At 41.9% G+C, this 18,905-nt stretch overlaps 1 protein-coding gene across 1 annotated transcript; it reads right to left on the bottom strand.

Annotated features, from left to right (window-relative positions):
- Positions 1-371: 371 nt before the first annotated feature.
- dstyk (dual serine/threonine and tyrosine protein kinase) lies at positions 372-18,588 on the bottom strand. The gene is made up of 14 exons (XM_080423292.1): positions 17,443-18,588; positions 14,849-15,264; positions 10,550-11,074; positions 9,504-9,699; positions 7,749-7,987; positions 7,414-7,497; positions 6,865-7,041; positions 4,537-4,666; positions 4,002-4,158; positions 2,622-2,754; positions 2,377-2,490; positions 1,890-2,004; positions 1,502-1,636; positions 372-1,036 (listed from the first exon to the last, which is right to left on the bottom strand). Exons 1-14 carry the CDS (start codon positions 17,633-17,635, stop codon positions 849-851), a joined length of 2,802 nt encoding a protein of 933 aa, XP_080279418.1. The 5' UTR covers positions 17,636-18,588; the 3' UTR covers positions 372-848.
- Positions 18,589-18,905: the final 317 nt, after the last annotated feature.

Below are 18,905 nucleotides of genomic sequence, written 5' to 3'. Positions count from 1 at the left end.
AATTTCGGTACTTTTACTTGCACTTCAATTATTTGAAAACGTTTAGTTACTTGTTACTTCGTAGATTACAAAACATACATTAGCCACTTCAGCTCATTATAAGTTTTGAAGATATATTACAAGATTTTCTTTCTATCCTTCCGACAGCCCTGGATGCATGTCAACCCCACAAATGTTAATTGTCTTCAATGTGCTTCTCCTCATAGCTCAACAAAGTCATTGAAATCACAATTTAACATAGAACCAAGATGTACTCAAATGCTACTCTCCCAAACTAGAGTAATAACATACTCATTTGCTTGTAGAATCTATGCTTTTAAATTGACATCTTCCAGCTAAAATCAGGAAAATACATTAAGGAATGACAATAATTTGTTTCAACAGATCATTTTATTTAAAAAAGTTGTATAGATGCAATGATACGTTCAGTTTAAATACAATCTAAAATTAATATTTTTATATAACTTTATAATACTGGGAATGGACTACTTTTAAAACATTTCTCATCTAGTAACAATCGTATGATCAAGCAGCAATTAGCATGGCAGCTAATAGAAAAGCATAGTGTAGGCTTTACATTTGTATACAAATACACAGAACACAAACAAATAAAACAATTTTTGGGGAACACGTCTGTCTTGTATCAACTCATAAATAATGTAAATCTTGGGAAGGAAGGAAGACATCTCGGACATAACTTTATTCGGTTGTCGGTTTCAGGTCCTTCAGAAATACTGTGCCGAGAGTCTTTGTCATAAATACAACAAAAATACTCTTCTCTGATCGTAATCTTTTAGTGAATGTATTTTTTGTTTGGAGTGTTTATATCTTATTTTATCTGGAGTGTTTCAGTTTGAGTCCTCGAGGCTATTGCTTTTCTGATCTGAGATGCAGTTACAGAGCCGTGCCATGATGCTTTGCAGACTGGGCTCTACAATGCCAAGCAGAGGCCTCTGGGAAGGGTCTCCGTTCCAGCAAGCCTCCATCAGCTGCCAGCATTCCGCATCAAAACTGGCCAAGCGCTCTGGCCTGGCACCTGGAGAGAAAAGACAACCGAGTTAAGACACAGACCAGATATGAACATAATTCAAACGATAGCCATTTTGTTCTTACATGTCCAACTTGGCGCATGGGGTCATACTCAAGACAGCAAAAGAATGCCAGCACTCTGTGTCTTTCAGGTGCTTTTATTCAGATAGGCACAAGTAAATTGTGGTTTGCCCTTGTAAAAGTACCTGAAGGACACTTCTGTGAGTGCTGCCATTCTTTTCCTATATGTAACTATTTTTAGAGTAGAGCTCCCGGTAAATAGTTTATTACTTGTGACTGTGTTGTGCTCGCCTTCTTTCTAGTTTGATTGCCATACTCAAGGAAGCCATGAGTAAGAGCAAAAGGTTAAAGTCAAAGCTTCAAGGACTCAAATGTCATACAGGGATCATGTTGTTGGGTTGTTGTGAATTGGGGCGTATTTCTTTGAGAAAGCAGTTCTACTGTATTTCACCTTTTTTAACATTGTTCCAGAGCTGGTCCTTCGTAGAGCATTTCTCGAAGGATTCTGGGAGTTTTACTGAACCAGTACAGAGGTACCAGAAAAGGATCCCAAAGGCATAGACATCTACAGAGTTATCATACTTTCCTGTAGGGAGAGAAGTAATATTCAAGGATTATAAAAAAACAATATAGCAATAGATTTGACAGTAAAACTGTGACACATCAGCTGTAATTTATCATTCAATTTAAAATGACGACAATGTATGGGTGTTGATGTATCCATTATTTACAGACTAGTATACGCTGGGAAGGATGTGAATGTGAAAAAGTGATGCACATTTATGGATTATTTGGTTGATGTCATAGCAAACAAGAGTATGCCTGCTTGGTAATCTGACCTGTGAACAGCTCAGGGGCCATGTGGATGGGAGTTCCAACGACACTGCCGGACATCATGGCTTCCGGTTTGCAGAAGCCTAAATCTGTGATCTTCGCCCGATTCTGTTTGTCCAGCTGTGGGACAGACAAGGGACAGCAGACACCAAGACAGAATGAAGAATTTGGCCACAGAAATAGAGCTACTTTTATGTGCAATTTGTTACAGTTAACAGCACACACATCAAAACAAGTCTTCAATCCAACTTGGGGGAAAGTCAAAATATTGTCTCTTTAAAAGTTGTCAGAGGACACAGTGGAATGTGTGAAATGAAGGTGCAGAGGTATTACAGTATATTTGCTGTACATTAATACCAACAACAATACATTAACACTCTGATCTCAAAATGTCACATCAATTTATGCTCATCGATCCCCATGTTACTGATATATGCCACTGCATTTCCACAATCCCCCTTTCAACCCCACTGTCAAAGACTCCATACTCACCAAAACATTCTTCAGCTTTATGTCTCTATGCAAGAGACCCTGGCTGTGCAAAAAGCGAATCCCTTCAACCACATCCAGAGCAATCAGAAGTCTCTCCCTTAGTGATAAACCAGCCTAGAACACACAAGCACATGACCCTTGGCAAATAAGGTGGAGAGCAGGAACAGTTGTTAACATTGCACTAACTATATATCATAACAGTGCAGCCCCTCTGTTCTTTTCCATACACTGCAGTATCAAGTCACCTTTAAGCCTGTATAGAGGTCCCTGTGTAGTCGCTCCATAATAAGAAGCACAGCAATGCTGGAACCACCGCCATAGGTGTGATCAATGACAGAGCCATGGCAGTCCACCAGGCGCTCGTGCTTTGGCAGGGATCTGAAGAAATAAAAACACATTCAGAGAATGCAACATTCAATCCTTCTTGCTATGTTACAATTTGTTAAGAACAAAAATTCTGTGTAGAAATAAATACATACATATACACATATACACATATACATATATATATATATATATATATATATATATATATATACATACATTAATTCATTGATGGTGAACTCAAAGCTGCCCATTTGACAAACATCTGTGAAACCCTTCTTGAGATGTCCACAGGGGGGCAAACCTATCACAGACCTTCTTCAAATCTGATCCATGATTCTCTCTCCAAGTACTTTTTGCTCTCACGTTGTACTCAGCGAGGTGGGAACTGGGAACCCACCCGAGTATGATGTAAATGCAAAATGGCCACTGTGTGAGTTTGACCAATAACACGGACCAGCATTAACCACTTAAAAGGAGTAGTTCACCCAAAAAGTTACTTATTTTCTATCAATTACACACCCCAATGAAGCCTTGAATTCATGGAGATTTTTGTGTTCTTGTCACATTCCTGAGCCAATAATTTGATGACGGGGTGGCTGGTCAGTTGAGACTCCTATCGGGGATGCCGCCGGTCATCAAATTATTGGCTTAGGAATGCGACAAAAACTGGGGTGTGTAACTGATAGAAAATATTTTTGGGGGTAAACTAGTCCTTTAAGCCATATATACTTAGCCAATTTATAAGCTCACAGTGCATTAACTGAGCTTATAGAAAATAAAACTAAAAAGGAATTTTGAGACTGTGACATAACATGACTATGCCACTTCCCCAACACAATGCTGACAGACCCATAAAATGGCCTCGAAGAGGTCAAAACAATGTATTATGTACTGTACTATATGTATGTATGTCAACATATCAGCACGTATTAAATAAGCAGGGTGTGGTGGTTGGACACACCAAACCTGTTGGTTTGGTGTGACGCACTGGAGCTTGTATTCTTTAGGCTGTGGCTAACGTCATATCAAATCATCTGCTTTTTGGTATTTTCTATGGCATAGAATGAACTTTACAGTTAGCTTTAACGTTAGCATTGTTTAGCGCTCTTCTACAGAACCCAGAGGGGTGGGGCGTCGCTGTGACAACCAGCTACATTGAGGGGGTACCATCTGCAGTGGAAAACAAAGCAAGTCGAGTCAAGTTGAATCGGTTCCATGCAATGGGAAAGCGCCATTTATCAAGTTTATCTCTACGTGTGCTGCCTCCAATTCTGCAATTTCACCCTCTACTGACTCACCTTGTGTAATGAAATTCAAGAGCCAGATCATTCCAGTGTTTATCGTCAGGCGGTACCACAGATTTCAAAGCACATGGGTAGCGACCTCCCCAGCTGTCACACAGGTACACCACTCCGTACTGGCCCCGGCCCAACTCGCGCCCAAGCTTCGGCTTGCCTGTTGGAACACAAAGCAACGCTGTCGAGTCTGAAAGCATTTACTTAACAAACCAGGAGGACTGCGTTTATTGCACCGTGCTATACATTTTAATTGTACATCTACTAGGTTAGTTTCGACAGCTATAATTTTGTAACTGTGGGAATTTATTTTCTCTGTAGCACGGATTCAAATAATGAAAATAACAATTCAAAGATCAACAGTACTACAGTATTGTTCGATTAATTGACATGCATGAAAAAGACTAGTTGATCCTCAGTGTTATAATTGTATAACTCTGAGTGTGTATAAATGCAACCAAATGGTCCGTTCATTTGTGCCCTCTCAGGGTTAAATGAACACTGAGGGTTTGACTGCGTGTTTGTCACAGTGACTCACCATGCAGCAGAACATCTCTGAGGGACCGGCTCTCCAGAGATAAACGTGCCAAACGAGGGGCGTGGTCTTTCCTAACACGCAACCACAGGTCTTCAGTACGCTCCAGGCGCCCTGTATGGCCTTCCTCCAACTGCAAACACACACACGCACACGCACAAAACACATAAGTTACTTACTTCTTAATTTTTTTTACCACCCTCTAGTTCTTTCTGAAATGATGCAACTACATGGAAGGGCTGTGAACAAGCACCGCGACAGAAATAATCAATCAGCATCAAACTGCTGATCAATGTGTTCCAGTGCATGGCGTTATGAGCCTGCTGATCAGAGCACTACCTTCCACCAGAATCACATGACTGCCCAGCCTATTCAAGGCCTACTGTCATTTGGAAGCTAATCAAAGAGAGGCTTTGAAGTGACTGAAAAAGCCATTAGAATGCCTGTCATTATAGGCTGCTTTACTCTGATTATTAGAGCAATTTCATTAAATTGTTAACTTGTGCATGATCAGTTCATAATGCATCTTTGCATATTCCAGTTATTGACTAAGATAACCAACCCCCCTATAGTAATGTGAGTCTTCAAACTCTCATGCTGATTGGTACAGCGTTATACACATTATAATGTTCTGTGGTAGCCATACAGTTGATGATACATTTTTAAGACATTCCTGCCACATTAGATTTGATTGACAGGTCCACTTTATGGTGATGGAAATCAAAATGTACTCATAAGCCCCACTGTTCTCTTCAGAACACATCATCATCCCTATGGTGAATGCATTCTTATTAGGGGTGTAACGATACATTTTAACAACGATTCGATACGTATCACGATACTTGGTTGTCGATACGATACATGAACGATGCAGGTTAATTTAGAACGATACGATATGTTTCGATTCAGTGATTTAGTCGATACGATACATGAACGATACAGGACAGGTTAATTTAGAACGATACGATTCGATTCAATGACTTAAAATCGATATAGTAACTATTTATTTACCCAAAAATTCTGTGTGAAAAATAAATACCTGGATACTGGATATAAACCCCTCTTTCTCTTTTTTTCTTCTTAAAAGTACTTAGTTTGATATAATTGATTATTTGCATTGCAGAACGATTCGATACGATTATTTGCATTGCAAAACGATTCGATACGATACAAAGTCAAACGATACGATATTTAGCTGTTTGCATATCGATATAGTAGATCGTTGAAAATTCAAAACGATGCATCGATGCAGTTACTGTATCGTTACGGGCCTAATTCTTATGTTGAGCAGGTGCTGCAAGTAGAATGGCAGATTTTACAGAATTTCCTCAATTGACATTTGCCAAATAACTCAGTGTAAAGACGGAGGAAAGAGATCCATAATTATCATAAACTGTGAATATGGACAGAGAGCAGTAGAGATATCCTTACAGATATATACAGATATCAATAAAATGATGGCAATTATTAAGGACTCATTATTGTCCTCTGAAATGGATTTAACTGGGGCACCCCGCTAGTAAAGTGGTTAGAGTGCATACCACATAGGCACAACATTAGGAGGAAAGAAAGAAAATTAAAGGGAGAAATACAAAGCAATACATTAAGAAAGCCTGCACAACCACATTTAGGTAAGGCCAGGAAGTAAGGAAAGGAGGAAGAAAGACGCATATTAAGAAAGAGCGAAAGTGAAAGAGAAAAAGACACTTCCCAGTGACTTCTGACTTCGACTCATTATGGTTCCAAAAAGACAGATTATTCTTCTTAGAATATGAAGGTGCACAGTACATCATCATCATTAGGGCTGGGCAATTAACCAAAAATATATCAAAACCGACATTTAGAACCAAAAAACTACTTAATCTTGCTTATGTTGGTTGCTCAAAAGTTCTAATAGATTTTGTATAATCGATTAGTCTGATTAACCACTTAAGCCCTGTATTATACAGTACATCATTGTACACTCGTGGCATGCGAATATCAGAAATAGCAGATCTGCTATATTCAGTACTTATTTTTTCTAAATAATCGTTCATTAATCATAATCGAGGCAAAAGTTTGAAATTATTGTGATATTGTCATATCGCCGAGCCCTAATCATAATCACCACTCTGGGTGGTGATGATGTGTTCTGAAGATGACAGTGGGGCCTAATTTTTCCATCACCATAAATCAAATCTAATGTAGCAGGGATGTCTTCAAAATGTATCATCAATTGTATTGCTACAACAGAACATTATAATGTGTATAACGCTGTGCCAATCTGCATGAGAGTTTGAAGAATGAGAGCAAATGAGCAACAGTCAACAACAGAGGAAAGAGGAAGCTCACTTGGCGCAGAGAAGCAGCAAAGGCATCGTGGGAACTGTTGAGGCGCGTTCTGAACTGAGAGCAAATACTCCTGGCCAGCTTGGCAGCACTGAGGCTTTCTATGGCATCCTGGGCCACCTTCCGCTTCCACTCTGGGCTGATGGCAGGTGGGTTCACAAATGTTATCCGTTGGATTATCTACAGAAGAGAAAGTAAAACAAAACAACGAGTTACTAAATTACTAATCACTTGCCCTAGCCTTGACGAACTTGCAGGCTTATGCAAAGGCTAAAATGAAGTTTAGAAAACATGTTATGTAGACAGATGCCAGGTTCATTTGTAGTATGTTTTTTTAATCAATATTATACAGTTTCTTAGACTGATGATAGGTTCTTGGTTTACCTATGATCCTAGATTACAATTTCTATGCATTTGATGTATTACCTCGTGTTTTACGAGTGAAAATCGCTCGGGATTAAGAGCGTCTGCTAAATGCCTAAATTGTAATCACACATTCCCACCATATAATCACCCAATTCTTTTGATAGATTTGTGTGGTACAGTACCTACCTGTTTGATCTGCTCCCACACCAGACGTGTAACAGAGGATCCTGAGTGAAAGGTCACTTCCACGTGATAGGCAGCATTTAATATCTAAGGCAGAGGAGAGAAGGCAGGGTAGGTGAGGGAAAAATGTACCCCATGATTCCAACACACGTCACACAGTGTTACATTTAACACACAGGCTTTTGCCGTTTAGGGGCTGGAAAATTAACCCCAACACTATGTCTATTTTGACATTGATTTGATATTCCAAATTATATTGTGAATTTCAGTATCTTGCGCCAGTTAACTTGTTTGCTTTAAACAAATTTAAAGCTAAATCTGGATGGATCCCAGCTGACCTGTTTGAGGTGATTGGAAGTGACATTATGGACAGAGGTGTCAATGTGGGATTTCTCTAGGCTGCTGAGACAACGTTCCAGGGTTCCTACAAAGCTCTCCCTCAAGTAGTCCACGGAACTGATCAGTTTATTGGCCACTGCCTGGTTCAACCCAACCACTATCAGTTCCTGGATCTGGTGGATGCAGGATTTGATCTCCTTCGATGTGACAGGGTCTCCATTAGTCGTCACAATGATGTCTGTGGAGAGAGTGTTGGGGAAATTGTGAAATCCTGTGCAGTCTACAGCATGTGATGTATATACTGTATGTAATGAATTAGTACTGTAAAATCCCAGCATACTAACCCTGCAGGGACTAATCCCTGCGGGCGTAAAGACTGTGGAACCACTGTTCCCGCGGAATCATTTTGAAAATGCAACGGCCAATGAGGATACTCCAACATTCGGCCGGACGACCAATGGTGTAACTTCATCAGTCAGTGACTCACTCAGTCTGTCACAGACCTTTGCATTTATAGGGCTGTTATAGTAGCCTTTGGCCAGACTGATAACGTGGTTTCACTCTCACGTTCCTCCCCGGTATCAGTCTGGACTTCGGCCCATAGGGAGCGAGTATGAGAAATCAGAAAATGATTTTGATGCTTTTCACTGTACGGACAGCAGTTGAAACGCAGTCACTGATTGGCCCGATCATTTTCTGAAGGCCGAAGTCCAGACTGATACCGGGGAGGAACGTGAGAGTGAATCCACGTTATCAGTCTGGCCTATGCCAGGCTACTGTTATAGGACTGGCCCCACTGTTGCTAAAAATATAATGAAATTGACTTAAGTATAAAAATACACATCTTGTGTACATTTGGAACAGCATCTTAATGGCACCTGTTGTCAAAGAATAGTAATGCTGAAGATGTTAATGAAACAAGCAGTCAGTGGCTTGTTTTGCCACTGATAACCTCAGAAGGTAAACTGTTTGTCATGCATACTTTTCTGTAATATATGCTGTAGGAAACAGTATAGTTTTATGCTGAAACTTTTGCCAGCAGTATAATGTTGTTTTTTTTGTATTGCTGCTACCCTAAACAGGGCTCGCTCGTAAAAGAGATTTTGTACCTCAATAGAACTTCACCAGGGAAATGGTACGTAATGGGGAAAAAAGAAACACCCTAACAATACTGCTGAAGGGGCGTCGAACTACTAAAAATAACTGAAAGAGCATTATGTCAATTGGCGGCGAAGAACATGACAATCCCCTTTCCTGGCTCTCTGTACTGCCCTGTATAAATAAAGTAACAACAAAAAACTACAAACTTTTAAAAAGTATATATTTTTTTCTTTTTTACTTAGCCTCTGCCATCAATTTACATGTTGGAAGATGAATCCTGATCCTCCAACTTATCTATCTGAGAGACAAAGCGACGCAAACAAAAACACCCTCACACTCCGTAGCAAGACTTAGTAGCACAGGGTGAAGCAGTGGTTGAAGGTTGTCTCCCTACTATTCAAGTGAGACATTTCATTTATTACTATTACTACTATATGGACATTGAATGGTTGACAAAGGCAATACGTTATTTGAAGCAGATGGTCACTGACGGCCATAGATATATACCATCTTGAAAATGATTCGAAAGAAACTAAATGAATGGTGCCTGAGCTGCTCTTCAGATAAGTCTGCTACAAAAACACCTCCTTGAAGGATGTGGGAGCCTTCTGCATGGCTGTAGGACATTGTTTAACAGAGGTGACTGCGCTGACCTGTGAACTCCAGATTAGCAGCGTCCTCAAGCAGCTGTTCTTTCATGCCGCAGAGCGTCTCCACAATCATCTCCTTCATCTCCTCCTGCTTGCGGTTGGCGATGGCCATGAGGGAGGTGAACAGTTCGCCTTCCTTCTCACGCGTGTATTCTAGCCTGCGCGGCGTTATCTGCAGGTCCCTCTGCATGTCGAACGCCTGCAGAAAGAGCATATAGTAGCTAGTCAGAAACACTGCATCAGAAACATTGCAACCGCGGCTGCAGGCTGAACTCTAGGTCCAGTCAATAATTAACCGTTTAACCGGCAATTTTTTTTTTGACCGATTAATACCAGCATTTAAACTGTTTGTGTTTTAGTTGGAAAGGTATTTTTTCCCTTAAAAGTGATGCTTGGAGGCAGACACCACACCATGTTATGAAGCTGCAAAATGCTTTATGATTGCTGCCTTATACTGCACCTGTAACAAGGAACCTTGCACACTTCAGGACTTTTACAGAATAAAACTGTTTTGCAATAAAATTGTGATTTGAATCATCAATATTTTAGCTTTGCATCAATCAAAAATCACATGGTTTGAGGACTGAGGCTAGATCTGTCATGGTGACACATGCAGCACGACAGATCTAGTAGCTTGTGACAACAAACCTCTCCAGCACGTGTAAGAAATAATTATTTCTTTCCAGAGTGGAGGATGGTCTCCATAATTTACTGACCACTGAACACAACATTTGCCCACATATAGTTATAATTGGTTCCTATAGCAGTTTCACTACCACAAATGCGGTCCTGGTGGTTGTTAATTTGGGATCCTAGGTGAGTCACAGACATTCTTCTGTTCTAAATAGTACATGAATCTATCAGGTAACAGTTAATGACATTTTATTTGTATTTATTTATTCATTATCAAAATTAGCATCCCTAGACCCAATGGATAAAAACACTTCTTTGTAATGACGCAGTACAGGTGTAGGCCTAATTCATGAACATGTGTGTATATACACACACACACAGATGGAGATGGTACTCTCTCCCATACAGACACTAACCTGGTTGATGAACAGATCCAGACAACGAGAATGCACCCCATTGAGAATGTTAGCGGCCTCCACCTGCTGGTTGTGAAGCACCTGGCGGGCGAAGGGCACCAGGAGCCGATGCAGTCTTTCAAAAGCCTCCCCCAGCACGCTCTGCGGCTTGGTGCCCGGGTTGGGCGTCTGCGTGGGGGCGCCGCAGGAGCAGTTCCCCGCGTGGTTGCTGAGGAAGCCTAAGGAGAGCAGGTGCTTATAGAGAGGGCTCTTCTCTCTCTCCCTGTCTCTTTCTCTTTCCTTCTCGGCGCGGCGGCCGGGTTCGGGGGACGCCTCTGGCAGCGTCGCAGCCGCAGGGATGCGAATGAAGCAGATCGGGAAGGGGAGCATCTCTTTGACCTTTCGAAGGTCAGCGACCTGCTCCGCGCTGAGGGAGTCCTGGTTGAGGGCGTAGAGTAGGATGGGGGTCACGCTGCGAGTGCAATCGTCCAGGGCATCCTCTATGGGCTGGATGCTCGAACACGGCGCCACCATGATCTTTGCTTCCTGAAAATGAACAGTGTTGTTTCTCCCATCAGATCAACTGTTCCAATAGGGCTTGAAATTTTACTCGACGGTTAATTGTCATACAAATAATGGCGATTAACAATGAAATTGTGTTTCTCACATTGAACCATATAAATAAAAGTAAAATGTATGTTATCCTTTTATGCTTCGTAAGCAAAGATTAAAAAAAAAGCAGATATGACAAATAACTTAAATATATAAATAGCCGAGCTACAATCTCACAACACGACGCGTTGTGAACTTGTAGATCCGCTATTTCCACTATTTTGGGAAAATAATTGAAAAGTATGAACATTTTTCAACCTGTATACGATTATGTAGATTATGCAAAATAATTGTGATTATCTCAAATAATTGCGATTAGACGATTATGTAATAATTGTGACAGGCCTACTGCTCAACACGTGCATCTGCATGTCTCCAATTCTTCTGACCTCCTGATTGTACAACTAGGACTTTACGAGGAAACTCATCATTTCTATTTGATGTTATTGTGCTACAGATAATTGCTCTGTTCATTCAATCCAACCTTGTTTGCTAAACGTTAAAATGGATTCCACTACTGGGGGGGGGGACATCAGCTATACATGTCACATGCTACTTCCATTTCTGAACATAAACCTATCTATGGCGGTCATGGGAAAGGCTATGACAGGGCAAAAAAAATAAGTTGCAAGTGCAAAGATGTGCACAGCTTTTGATAAATTACAACATAAACAAAAATAGAATCGGAGAGAGCGTGAGATGGAGTCAGTGAATGGGGTGGAGTGAATGGGGTGGGGTGGGGGGGGTGGGGGTGAAGGGAGAAATAGGGTGAAAGAGAAAAAGAGAGGCAGAAATGACTAACACAGCCACACAAAGGAGACAGTCAGTCCTGTCTCCAAGAAACAAGAGCTGAGACCAACTGAGCAGTCTCTCTGGAACAAAGATAGCCTGCAAACATTTGCCCACAACTAATCAAAATAAGCAGAATCTTTCAATTGCCTTCATGCAGTGTATTGCCAACAGCAGCAGTGACGATAAAATCGAATCGTCATTGGGTTTCCTGAATCTGTTTTTCTCCACTCTGTCAGTCCTTACATTCATCTTAAAGGGCTAGCCTTACAGAGTAGACCAGCCACATGTTCACTGTCTGACCCAGTTTATGAACATTAAAATAACAAGCAGTCAAACAGATACATTCACCAATTTCTTTTAATAGCACACTTCGAGAGAGTATGCAAATGTCTCAGCCCTTTGCTAATAAGTGGGGTGTTCTCTAAGCTGTAGGCCGTATGAACTTGTGGCAGGCTGTCAGTGATCAATCACGTTGGGCCATACAGCTCAAAGGCATTTTGAGAAATGTGACAATAGGCTGGCAACATTCATGTCCCGTGTGTTACTGTGTGTCTAGGTGGCGGTTAGATGCACAAGGAAACACTGCGATGGAAGAGGGGGATAATTAGCAAGTTGACTCTCTCATCTCTTGGCCTCTCTGAAACAGGGTGTTGTGATTCTGTCAGGGCTGTGTGAATATCACAGGGAGCAGAGAAGTTCTTCTGTGCCTTCACATACAGTACCTCTAGGTAAACAAGTAAACTAAACCCCCAATTATTACACCATTAACCCAAACCAAAAAAAAACACTGTAATGTAGACTGCAAAACATTCAACTGAAAGCCATTTTGGAATCGGTTATTTCCTAAAAAACAAAATGCAAGTGGATGTAACACCATGTAACTCACAGTGAAACGATATCAAGTCCAGCATAAATAAGAGATTCATTCCGCACTGCATCTCTCTCACATGAAGTGCACGTCTTCCAGACAATGACTCAGCTGTTCCAAACAATAACTCATCTGTTTATGTCCAAATGTAAACATAAAGGACTGACTTTCTGCCACAGAAAGCCAGAACAGACTGGAGAGATACAGGGGGGCTGACAGAAAGTGAAATTATATTATATTATTTGTTTACATTAGCATTACATGAAGAAATTATGGAGCAAATTGCTGTAGATCTAATAATGTGTTAAGGAGTGCATCAATAAGTTGTTTCTCTATTAGATCATTCAACACACAGCTCTTACTTACAACAGCTGATACTGTGCTCAATTTGGGATGGTGACCCGAGGAAAGTAAACAACAGAAAGAAAAACATAAAATGAAAAATGATCCATGATGATTAACGGTGACCTGGGATTCAGCCATAATAACCATGGTAACCCCATCACAGCAATGGAGTTGGGGATTTTTTTCCCCTTATGTGGCCTGGTCATGTGAATCGCACCAGACCAGGGCCATTACGTAAGGGGGGGCGGGGGGGGGGGGGCGGGTGGCAGCCTAGAAAGCAATGCTGGGCCTAGTTTCTGGGGCTGTCTGAGGCGAGGCTTCCACGGTGACCTGCCGAGAGGCCTTTGTCTAAAGGATTAAACAACGTTTTCCACACACCACACGTGATAAGGAATGACTACGATCCACTGACCACGACGAATCAGTTAACCCCCACAGGCTACTCTGATCATCAGGTCCCACACAGGCTGGAGAGCCGCATGGCTGTATACCACTAAGGTTAAGCACTACTTCCTTACTCCACACGCGAGCATGTGGTGAGCACTAACCTGTGGATTGTGTTCTTCAAAGGATGCTCAAAAAAGTTAACGGAAGAATTCAAGCACACTCTACACCAGTGGTTCTCACACTTTTTCATGTCAAGGACCCCCAAAATGATATGCATTTAGCTGCGGACCCCCATCTCAAATATTTTGTTCTAGGGACCCACAGAAGCAAAGATTTGAGTTACAAATGTTTGCTTTAAAAAATATATATTCAAAGGTTTGCACAAATGTTCACGATTTTTCCAAAATAGCAGAGCTACAAGCTCATATATGAGCTTGTATATCTGCTATTTTTGAATAGCCAAAGTATAAAAGGTTAAAGTGGTTAAAATGATTGTGATGCTATATTAATGACTTTTGCTGGGGACCCCCTGGAACCCCCCCAAGAACCCCACTTTGACAACCACTGCTCTACACCTCCGAATTCCTAAACAGTAGCCTAGATCAAGTAAAAGGAAAGGCAGCAGTAATCTGAGTGCCAGCTAAGCCAACCGGCCACACCGATTTGTATTTAGATTTTTTTTAAAGAGAATCATGACACTATAAGGAAATAAATAACCAGTGACAGAGTAGGTATAGTAGTATGTATAACAGTTATTTTGAAAACGCTGTGGCTATAAATAAACCCAGATATACTGTTAGGAACTAAACCTGTGCTACTGTGCATAAAAGCGGTTTTGATAAACCAAATAGTCTGAATGTAAGAATATGATTAGAATTGGCTATCATCCATTAATACTATATTTTTCTAACATGGATGTTCTTTTGCCTGGGCCAAAAGCTGAAGCATACCTGCAGCTAGGGCTGTCACGATTATGAAATTTTACTTGACAATTAATTGTCATACAAATAATTGCGTGGATTTTAGTGGCCTTGTAAACAAAAGTTGCACCTAGCAGATATGACAAAAAAAACTTAAATACACAAAGAAATGGCTGACAATGAACGCTACCAACGATCAAAATAAATAATGTATTATGGCCAAAATACGGCATATTTAATATTTTATACTAAAAGATTTGTGTGGAAATAGTCGATCTACAAGCTCACACTTTGATAGATGTTTGAATCTTTCTCAACATGGAAACGATTACGACAATTCTGCAAAAATAATTTCGATTATTAGGGCGATGATGTAATAATTGTGACCGGCCTCACCTGCAGCAGTGGGTGGTGCAGAGTGATCTCCAGCTCAGCCAGTCTATGTGCAGGATCTTCACACTCCTCGTGGATCTCTAGGTCCTCCCGGGGAACCGTGTCCCAGCGGCCACGGTTGGCCGCCAGCTGCACGCTGTGCACCAGCTCATACTGGCCTGGCAGTGCCAGGCTGAGCCGCGTCTGTCTCCCGTGGGTGAAGCACAACTTCCGTCTCTTGCAGACGGAGCCTTGAACCCCCTCGCAAGCCTCCCCGGCCTCGGGGCCCAGTGGCAACAGTCTCTCGCCCAGGAGGCAATTGAGCAGCTGGTAGCGGGCGGCGCAGTCCTGGCCCAGCACCAGGATGTAAGGGGCAGCTCCCACTGTGTTGCGCAGGAACTCTTCCTCATGACTGGGGAAAGAGATGCAGCTCAGCTGCCCTAAAGACACAGGAAAAAATACCAGTTATTGGAGGGGAATACAAATGCTTAACCTTGGGTTACAACAAAAGTTTCTACTTAACTCAAACAGGGAAGGTATGAAGCTCAGTTTATAGTTTGTGGTAATAACCAAACTGATTTAATCGGCTATTTTCCGCAAGCAACACCATCCTACCACAGAGTATACATTTCGCTTTACTGATCAACTTCTGAAAGATTATTAATCAGAAGTGTAACCAGAAATAGTTTAAAGACTTGCGTTACTATCCCTCCTAGTTGAGTGTTGCATTCAGGATATAATATAGATTCAGTTACAGTGTAATGCTGGGGGGATGGCGGGAGATTGTAATGCAGTCTTCAAAGCTGGTCCCTTTTTTCCATGGGCCATTATTTCCTTATCCAAGGCTTGGTGAACACAGAAGATTCAATTCAACCTGGTTATTTGAGGGTAATGGTCTTACTTGGACATAATTCACAATGATGCTGAGTCACAGTCAAAAGCAGCTGTACAACAAAGAACAGAGCTTGGCAATATCCTGCTCTATATGTAAAACCTAACCCCCCTCAACACCACCCCACATTCTGTCCAGTAACTTTAGCAGAGGCTGATCTGGAATTATCCTGCTGGTATTCACCACTTGCCTTTACCTAACATGATGATTTAAAGCCTACATTTTCAGCCCAACCTGTAGCGTTTTAACAGTGTGAGCTATAGATACCACCTATAGATACCTCCAAGTTAGACAGGGTTTTTTCAACACTGTTTTTGTCTCTGCCAGGCCGGAGAGTAGACTATGTTTTCGTTCCTGTCCATCTTGTCCACCCGTCCGTCTATGAACAGCTATTCTCCAGCAACCTTGGACCAATTTCTAATCGGTGGCGCTATAACAGGCCGCTTCACCTTTTGGCAAATAACTCCATAGGTTTTCCCTGGATTCCTTGGATCATGACACAACTCTGCACATGGGCAACGCCCATTTCTGACCCATTTTGCCTTTTCTTCCAAACACTTTTTGCTACTACTTCTACAAACTCTTTCAAAGTTTGCGGGAGGGGCCCGTTTTGCACTAAATGCCACAAATCATTAATGCAGTATCCGATTGCAATGAGCCTTTGCACGCACACTCCCCATAGTAGGCCAAAGAAGAACCTCTACCCAGACCCCACATTTTTCAAATTGGCCTCATGGTGGTCTCATGGTTCAGGCCTATAACTCTTGAACCGTAGGTCATACAATCAAAACAAAATTTCCCTGGATTCCTCTAATGATGACGCAAAGCCCCGAGCCCCCAGCCATTTGTGCCACACTAGATTTTTCGCCATTTCTCTTTTTCTTCAAAGCAAACTTTTTGCTACTACTACAACCAATTTTGTCACACAAAACTCACAAATTGGTACACATTATCTCTGTAGTCATGCGATCAAGGTCACGTATCAGTCAGATTTTTCATATTCCATTACGACTGGCTGGAATGATTGAATTCCAAAATGTGAGGGCCCTGGGTAGGCACCCTGGTCTGGTGGATACCTGCGCTCAGACGAGCACACTTTTCTAGTTAGATCTGTAATGAAACTGAAGACTTAATTGTGGTCCGTCTCACTTCCCTCAACATGAAAAGAGAAATCAAAAACCAATAATTCCTGGCTACTAACATGCCACAAACCTCAACAGCAACACCTAACACTGTAGATGTGAATCAGCATTAAAAAAAACAGTGAGCAGAGCCAGAGTCCAATGTGTTGGATCTGTTTGGACACAGATAAGCTCCTGAACAGCATGGTGTGAGAGGAAGGTAAATTGCTCCCATGAAATGTGATTTACCTTAACAAACCAGCGCACTACACAGTACACTCACACATAAATGCAAGAGTGCCCCGGGTTTCTATCTAGCTAAATAAGGTGAACTCAATGCTCATGTGCCTAAATCAACATATTTGTTGCACTTAGCCTGAAGTCCTGAACATGCTTTTGAGAAGGAGCCTTAATCCCTTTCACTTTCCCTAACCCTGGATAATTCATGTATGTTTCAATTGGACGCATTGACAGAGAAATAACTTGACAGCAGTTTTAAAAAACAAAAATGCTTACACTTTATATGTGAATAAGGTGTGTGTGTGTGTGTGTGTGTGACTCAGATGCTGGCTGCTCTGTAGCAGGTGCAGGGGAACTCAACTCACCTGCCTCAAAAGAAGCTCCCTCCGAGCTGATGGCTGATGCACAGGCGTTGCTGTAATTCTGTCGGATCTCCCGAAAGAATGCATTAGTCTCTTTCAGGTTCTTCTTCAGCTGGATGGAGTGCTTGTTGTAGCTGCTGAAGGTCCGTGATAATTCTCGGGCCAAGGCAGTGGTTTTCTGTGGATTTCCCTCCATGGCAACTACAGTTTGGTTTGTTCGATTTTGCACAAGGTAACGTTCCTCCAAGGCAACAGGTGCCAAGACGTGTTATTATGATATAGCCCCCAAATGAAGCGTCTAGAAGAACACACAAGTCAATGCTTCTTCAGTCTATCATGCTCAGTGAGTCAAATGGCCATTGATCACATATAATCAAGTGGAAGACACAAAACCACGTAGTAGTCCAAGCAGCGATGTCATTAGTGTTAAAAGAGTTTGACGACCAAATCCCCCCGAATCTCCCTAAAATATGAGTGAATAACGTATGCAAGACATTTGGCGTGTGATTATTAATACAATGTCAATGTGAAGCTAGCACACGGCTAGCTTCACTGCTAGCCTTAGGGGCCAATAAATACAGACTATATAGTGTTAAACATTAAACAATTAAGATTTAACGTCAACTTTGCTACAACTTAATGTAAGACCGGGGTCGTGTCTCTGTTGTTGTTTACATACATTAAACCGAGGAGCGGTTTGGAAAAGACGTCATGTTGTCAGCAAAGTCAGGTGGCAGCGTTGTGTTTATTGCTAATAAGCTAATTATTGTTCCTATATCCAGCAGGCTCAGCGGGGTGTTCCTCGGCCTCAGGCTCACCGACATGCCCTCCATCCACTCCCTGTCTGCAGCCCTGCAGGGGCCATAGTTCCAATAGAAAGCAGCGGCCTAGTCACAACTGGTCTGAAACGCTAGTCTCCTCCGCGGTAAAGAGATCTTCTTCCCAAACTGTCTCTGCTGGTCCAAGGAAGCTAGGAGACATCCTCCAACGTCAATGAATCATCATCGGATGTTGTGTTTGTTTTGTTTAAGACTATGATGGTGGTTAACAGGATGACGATTACCGCGATGACACAAGACGAAGTGTGTAGCAGTTTCAACTTTCAAGCCCTAAACAGTCAAGCTATCAAATCAGTGCAAAAAAGTTAAGTCGACAAGAGAATAGTTGGGAGGGGAGAGAGGGCTGGGTCTAGTGTGGCCCAATGCATTCTGGGACATGTAGGCCGATCGAGAGGTACAGCGTGTTTTGTACGTTTATTTATTTGGTACACATGGTTTTGTCTTATCATCACACAGTGACTCGACACAGTGACAATGAATCGACGAGCCTTTCATTTGAAACCGGTGGATTTATGAAAGGCTGAAGCTGTTGGTGTAATGAAGAAGTATCAAGTAGGCTACTAGCCCCTACGGAACCTCTCCCTCCGCTAAGTAGCTCCGAGATGAGGTCCCTCGTCGGTTCCTGCC

This window comes from Gymnoscopelus braueri (assembly GCF_963280865.1).
Source record: "Gymnoscopelus braueri genome assembly, chromosome: 3".
In the NCBI taxonomy this organism is placed as follows: Eukaryota; Metazoa; Chordata; class Actinopteri; order Myctophiformes; family Myctophidae; genus Gymnoscopelus; species Gymnoscopelus braueri.
This window is presented reverse-complemented; position numbering and strand designations above follow the sequence as displayed.